This window comes from Callorhinchus milii, unplaced genomic scaffold, assembly GCF_018977255.1.
Source record: "Callorhinchus milii isolate IMCB2004 unplaced genomic scaffold, IMCB_Cmil_1.0 Scaffold26, whole genome shotgun sequence".
Lineage (NCBI taxonomy): Eukaryota > Metazoa > Chordata > Chondrichthyes > Chimaeriformes > Callorhinchidae > Callorhinchus > Callorhinchus milii.
This window is the reverse complement of record NW_024704767.1, coordinates 6,579,117-6,586,012: the sequence shown is the minus strand read 5'-3', so window position 1 is coordinate 6,586,012 and position 6,896 is coordinate 6,579,117. Positions and strand designations below refer to the sequence as shown.

The 6,896-nt window shown below is 45.8% G+C and overlaps 1 protein-coding gene across 1 annotated transcript; it reads left to right on the top strand.

The window, feature by feature from the left end:
- Positions 1 to 871: 871 nt before the first annotated feature.
- Positions 872 to 3,583, top strand: c2cd4a (C2 calcium dependent domain containing 4A). Its single transcript, XM_007907612.2, has 2 exons — positions 872 to 1,631; positions 2,082 to 3,583. The coding sequence occupies exon 2, from the start codon at positions 2,211 to 2,213 to the stop codon at positions 3,471 to 3,473; it is 1,263 nt and encodes a 420-aa protein (XP_007905803.1). The 5' UTR covers positions 872 to 1,631; positions 2,082 to 2,210; the 3' UTR covers positions 3,474 to 3,583.
- The last annotated feature ends 3,313 nt before the right edge of the window (positions 3,584 to 6,896 follow it).

The following is a 6,896-nucleotide window of genomic DNA, read 5'->3' as shown; positions in this document are numbered from 1 at the left end:
GGCCCTTATCAGAACAACAAGTGTGTCCACAATAAAAGACTTTGAAATCGCATTGACTTCATTAATTAGAAGTCAAATGTTATTTATCGTCTGAAAGGATTAAGACTTACTGGACTAAATTGCTTTTTTTTATTGTTCCATGCTTTCTGTTACATAATATAAAAACACTTGCAATTGAATATGGCTTCCAATCACATCATCAAGATGTCTCAAAACACAGAATGTTATTGTGATTTTCAGTGACTGCCTATTTGTAGGCGAACACAGCAGCCGATTTGTGTACAGCAATGTTCCACACACATTGCTGAAGTGAGTAACCAATGGGGAATTGTTGACCAGGACAAGGTATGTTTATGTTTAGATAACCTACAGAACTATAGCAATGTACAACACAATAGGAAGCCATTGTATTAGTCAGAACAGATATACGATCCTCGTCAGTTTGTCTTTGTCTTCTTTTTTGTCTTCCTTGTCCTGCCTCTCCCTCTCAAATTGTCCCTAAAAACCTCCCCCTCCCAACGTGCCCCAGTTCTGACGAAGGGTCATGGACCTGAAACGTTGACTCACTTTTGTTTCTCCATAGATGCTGCCTGACCTGCTGAGCGTTCCCATTGACTTCTGTTTTTGTATTGGTCTTCATGCTTGCTTCTTCAATCAAGTCATTTTTATGCCAATTCTTTGCTCTTTCCCCATGTCCTCTGACCCCCTTCCACTATATGTGCTGATCTAATTCCCTTTTAAAGCCTCAGTTGACTCTTCTGCAGCATCCCATGAAATTCATTCCATACCTTGATAACTTTCTGAAAGAATTTCCCCCCTAAATTCTTTGGCCCTTAGTTACATCCCGAATCGATGCCCTTCACATCATCTACAGTGGAAATAGTTTCTCACAATTTATCTTCTCAAATCCTTTCTTTCAGCCAATTCTCAATGTGTGCCCTCCTATCGGTGACTTACTAGGATTGGAGAAAATAGCAAAAACAAATGGAGGAAACCCCATTTTTTTTTAAAAAAAGGCATCGAATCCATGGAAACACTGGGAACATTACAAACGCTACCGACAGTAATGCAACACGTACTCAGTAGGTGGCAGTGCGTCGTTCAATATACCACATCTGGAAGTTCAACAGTTAAAGCCATCAGGATTAGAAATTGCCAATCACTGTTTTAATCATTTGTTTTTTGGTGCACGAAGCCTTCAAGTCAGAGACGGTTCTTTTCCTCGGCGCCCTTTCTCTTTTCTGTTGGACTTTCAGCAATTACAGGATGTGATATCGCATGCATCGGTTTGCAGGGGGAACGGCTCAGGTTATGAACAGCAAAGCAGCACTTCTGTAACCCCCGCGTCCACGCATCGGTCCCGCCACACAGTGGAGCATTTGCTGCCCTGATGCAACTGGCTGGAAAGGGTTGAATGTCTCCAATTCGGTTGGATGACCCATGAATCACTGTACCCAAAGGCGGAATGATTGGCTGAGTAGGTTCCTGAGACTCACCGGTTGAGTGCATAAGAGTGCAGTGTTGAGCTCCAGGAGCTCTGTGCGTGGCTGTACTGAGCGATAGGGAGTTCGGTGTCGTGTTCGGTCAATCCACTCAGTCCAGTCCAGTCCAGTCCAGTGCTGTCTTGAAAGGTAGGTTTACATGTCCAAACTTTTGGCCCGTGCAAGTTGCAGCAGTTTCGCATTTTTAAAAAAAGATACTATAATATATATATATACACACACACACACACACTGTATTTCGTTATAAATGGTAGAAACTCACCATGATTGTGATCCAGGGACTGTTTCTGCTCAACTGCCAAACAGACCCAGTGGTGTCGTCCCATGAAACTCAAATGAAAATCAAACAAACCTTCTGTTGAGTTCTGTTGAATAACATTTCGAAATAACCTGAATCCCACCCCTCACCAGCCCCTACCCCCTCCCCCCCTGCCCCCCACCCACCCACCCACCATCACCCCAAACATTAACAGATTTAATATTCACATTCATCTCATCAAAAAAAAACACTAACATGTGGTACGTGTGTGTGTGTGTGTGTGTGTGTGTTAACTCTGTTACATGTATCACACTCTACAGCTGATTGATTATTGCTCCGTGGAAGTGATTGATTATTGCTCCGTGGAAGTGATTGATTATTGCTCCGTGGAAGTGATTGATTGTTGCTCCGTGGAAGTGATTGATTATTGCCGGAGACCGGTGACAGCGATGTTCAGTTTGGATCGCAGCCCATCGGAGAGGCTGAACGAAACCTTTTACTCCAAAGTCCTGACTCCTGACCGCATCCCCGAATTCTTCATCCCACCCCGACTCGCCTCGCACCGAGCGGTGGTCCCCGACGCCGGCGGATCGGCTCCGGGTGTTGGACGGTCCCCTCCCGGCGGCCGGAGCGGACCGGGACTCACCGTCCAGGTGGAGAACGTGGACTCGGGATGCGGTTACAGCGACGAGGAGAGCACCGACGCGGACCCCCTGTCCCGGGCCGCCCTCTCGCTGACCCACCTGCGCAAAGCTCAAACCTCCTACGGGTTTTGCGCGCTGTTGGAGAGCCCCCACACGAGGCGCAAGGAATCGCTCTTCCACGGCCACCCGGTGAACCCGAGCGCCTCCCCCGTCCTCTGGAGAGGGCGAGCGAACACCTACAGCACGGGGGTCGCGACGGCCGCCCCCCTCCGGGCCAACTCCTGGGCGGTCAGAGTTTCGTCCCCCGAGATCAGGGCCCGATTCGGCTCCGGACACCCGGGGCTCCAGAGGAAGAGCGCCTCGGACAGTGACACCGCTTCGTCGACCGAGTCCTCCCCGTTCGGCTCCCCGCGCCTGACCAGGTCCCCGCCCGGGTCGTCCCTCTTCAAGGCGCTCGGGCAGGAAAGGCTGTTCGGGAGGACCTTCAGAAACGGAGGCAGAGCCGCTCCAGTCGGGAGCGACTCCCCTCCGCCCACCGACGAGGGGAGTTCCGCCGACACCAGTCCCGACATCACACGCCGAAGGGCTTCGGAGGAGGTGTCGGGCTTCCCGTCCGGTCCGGCGCCCAACCTCCTCCTGGCGCCCCCGAGCGCTTTCCACCTGGACCTCGGCTGCTGCAGAGAGACCCGCGCGACCGAAAACTCGGTGCCTTTGGGCCAAAGCGGTGTCTTGAGATTGTCCGCAGAGTACTGCCGAGAGAACCGAAGGGTACAAGTCCGACTCATCAGCGTCGAGGGGCTGTACGCGGCGTCCATTGAGCCCCAACACATCCACTGCTGCGTAACCCTCTGCCTGTCGCCGGGGAAGGTCCAAAAGCAACGGAGCGCGGCCGTTCGCAAAAGCAGAAACCCCATCTTCAACGAAGACTTCTTCTTCGACGGGGTCTCCGGCGACCAACTCTTCGATCGATTCTTGAAAGTGAAAGCCATCAACAAGATGTCCAGCGTGAAACGGGACCATGTGCTCGGAGTGTGCGAGCTCCGCTTGGGGACGCTTCTCGCCCTGTAAAGTGGTTTGGCCCCTGGAAATGATTCGACTCGATGTTTAACTTTTGTAACTTGTTTTTTTTAATAAAACGCCTCTGAGCGGACCGGGTGCAATCCCTCTCGTCATTTCCATTGGCGGAGTCCCGTGGGGCTCACTCAGCGCGTTAGAGCGCTCGCTTTGCCGGCGTGGGGCCCCGAGTTCAATTCCAGGCAGAGGGCGAAGCCTTGGGCAAGTTTCCTTACTCCACACACAGCCCTAATAATAATAATAATAATAATAATCCCTCCAAAAAAAAGCCAAACCAATAAGAAATTGGTCATTTTCAATCCGCGGCTGTTCGCGGGACACTGCTGTGCGCAATTGGCTGCCGCGTTCGCTCACAAATACGCGGTCAATTCACTTTACAGTGTGTTCTGTGAAGCGCTTTGGGACGTCCTCCCGACGTGAAAAGCGCTATGTCAAACGCAAGGATTATTATTATTATTATTATTATTATTTATAGGACGTAAACACCAATAGAAATATACAAGGATAACAATGCTGTCTTAAAATTCAAACCGTGTTTTGCTCTCGCTGTCACACAGTACTTTACTTCTCCAACTTATTTTCCGTTTGGTTCTATGCAGAGTAGAAGTGTGGGTGGTAGGGCTTAGACTGGGAAACTTTACAGCATTCATATAAGACTGGAAATCATAGACCACTTAGTTTAACATCTGTTCTAGGAAACTGCTTGAAACTTTAAAGGGGATGCTGTCGAAGATCATCCGAAGAGTACAAATGTTTAAAGTGATCGATATGGATTTGGAGTCCTACTGCAGATTATTATTTATGAATCTTTTTCAACTCTTGGGGAAGAACTAAGTTAGCGGATGAGAGCACATTGGAATGCTTTTAGATTTTCAGAAACCAATCAATAAACTTCCTTGTATGTAACTTTCAAAGCAAGTTAAAGTTCATAGGGTTAACGATAATTAACTAATGAAACAGAAAACAACCTTACTAATAAAAAATCTACCTTTAGAGGGACATTAAAGTTTTAGACAAGGTTTGGAGAAGAGGGATGATTTTGAGACTCGGGGCTGTGAATTTTGAGAGAGCCTTTTGGAACAAATAAGTGGGGGGAGCATGATCAAGGACTTTAAAATATACAAATAGAAACATGGAAATCTACAGCACAGATATAAGTAAAATAATTAACATAGACTGTGAGAGCAGAACTCCAGGGTATTGGTATAAAATTAAAAGATCCGAATCAAAACTAAAGATTCGAAGATTCTTCCTGTCACAAAGCAGTGGAAGCAGTTGGTATTGTGTAGATTGAAGCACCTGTTGGAGAACATTATTGGAAGATATAGGAATGGGATGCAGTCTGAGATCAGCGAGTATTCCACAGTACACCATGATGTCTACACTGCTCGTGACAGGGATTGCTATCTTTGGAAGGACGGAAGTCTCGGTTTGAACAGTGGAAATATTTGGATGGATGAATATTTAGTTTTTGCTTGATTAGTTTTGGGGTTCAGGCATATTTGCAGGTGAGCACTTAACATCCGCTTAACAAGTCAAATAAATACATGCTTATCAACCACAGTGGAGTAGAGATCCTAGTGGTGACAGCATATTCTGTGATAATTTGTACAATTCTGATTTGTTAGGTTGAGCCTCATGAAAAGAACACACATGAAAACTTAGTGTAGAGAGAAACTTCCCGAGTCCAGCTCAGTTCAGCTCTGGACAGTACATCGAGCCCCAGTCATAGCAGTAAAGCAGCTCCTGACTATTATCAGCCAAGCTAATAAATTCTTGCACCTTATTGCATACTGCTTTTTAATGTCTGAAATTAAGATAACTATAAATGTCGTCACTTTTTAAAAAAACCTAAAGGCACTAACTTACCAGAGTTACTGGAGTCCTGTAGCTCAGTGGTTAGAGCACTCGCTTTGCAAGTGAGAGACCTGAGTTCAATTCCAGGCAGAGGGCGAAACCTTGGGCAAGTTTCCTTACTCCACACAGAGCCTAATCCCTCCAAAACCAAAAACAATAATAAATTGGTCATTTTCAATCTACGACTGTTTGTGGGACATTGCTGTGCGGAATTGGCTGCCGCGTTCGCCCACAAATATACATTCAATTCACTTTACAGTGTTTTCTGTGAAGCGCTTTGGGACGTCCTCCCGACGTGAAAAGCGCTATATGAAATGCAAGGATTATTATTATTATTATATATCAGAGATGAATAACCTTGAAAAAGTGGTACTGTTTACACCAGAGCAAAGGGAGGAATCTGAAAGAGATTTCTGAATTTATGAATAGTTTTATTAGGGTAAATAGAGAAAGGCCATTTCCATAGATTAGTGAGTTTAGAGAGCATAAACAGATGAGGAAAAATTTTTTTTTTAAACACAGACAACCTATATAGACTACCTTACCAGAAATAGCTGTTGTGAAGCTAAGTTCATCTGAAAAATTAAACACATTGGATAAATATATGAGAAAAGTAATATTGATGGCAAAAGGAAAGAGGAGGAGAATGGAAGAGGAGATAGCTCCAGCTTGTACTGACCCAGAGACGATTAGTTGAAATGGCCTATTTTAGGCTTTAAACTTTTCATGATTTATCATCAGAACTCAGTATCAGGACTACATCAGTATAGTAAGATAGGACGCATTATGTTAAGCTAAGAGAAAAGAGAAACTGGAGCAAGAAATATTAATGGTCACAAAGACATTTTTACATAACACTTTGCTTACTTGACCCACAATCAGTTTTTGCACAAGTTAAAATTTTAAGTTGTGTGTTGGGGAAATTTCTTTGAAAATCAACAGTCCAATACATTTTGATAATTTATTGCAAGTGGCAATCAGTTGAGTCTACCGGACCAGGTTAAGTCTGCTATTTCCATTAAACACAAATAATCTATTTCCAATAAATAGAAGGAAACTGTGACCATTGTGCAGGTGGAAGTCTGGTTGCCACATCATGTAACGGACACGATCAGCTTCATGTTTGTAAACAAAGGGGAAAACGTTTACAAACAGCTTGCAACAACGTTTGTTTCAAATAAACAGTCCTTGCATTTGACACAGCGCCTTTTACGTCTGCTGGACTCCTCGCCGCGCTTCACGGAATGGACCGTCAAGTGAATTGGCTGTATATTTGTGGGCGAAACGCGGCAGCCAATCGCGCACAGCAGCAGTGCGTGTCCCGCCAACAGTTCAAGAAGGGGCTTACGTTCGGCTCGAGGCATCTTTTGCCAAGTGGGTGGCAGCCAGACGAAAAACTGGGGAAAATGTAAAGCGACGCTCGTATTTTTCGTCGCACGTGAAAACAAATCGCATGTCATGCCTTAGTGTGTGTGTTGTGTGTGTGTGTGTTGTGCAACCTCTGTCACGCTCCAACCACTACCACCACCAGCACCAGAATCACACTTCGAATCGTTCCGC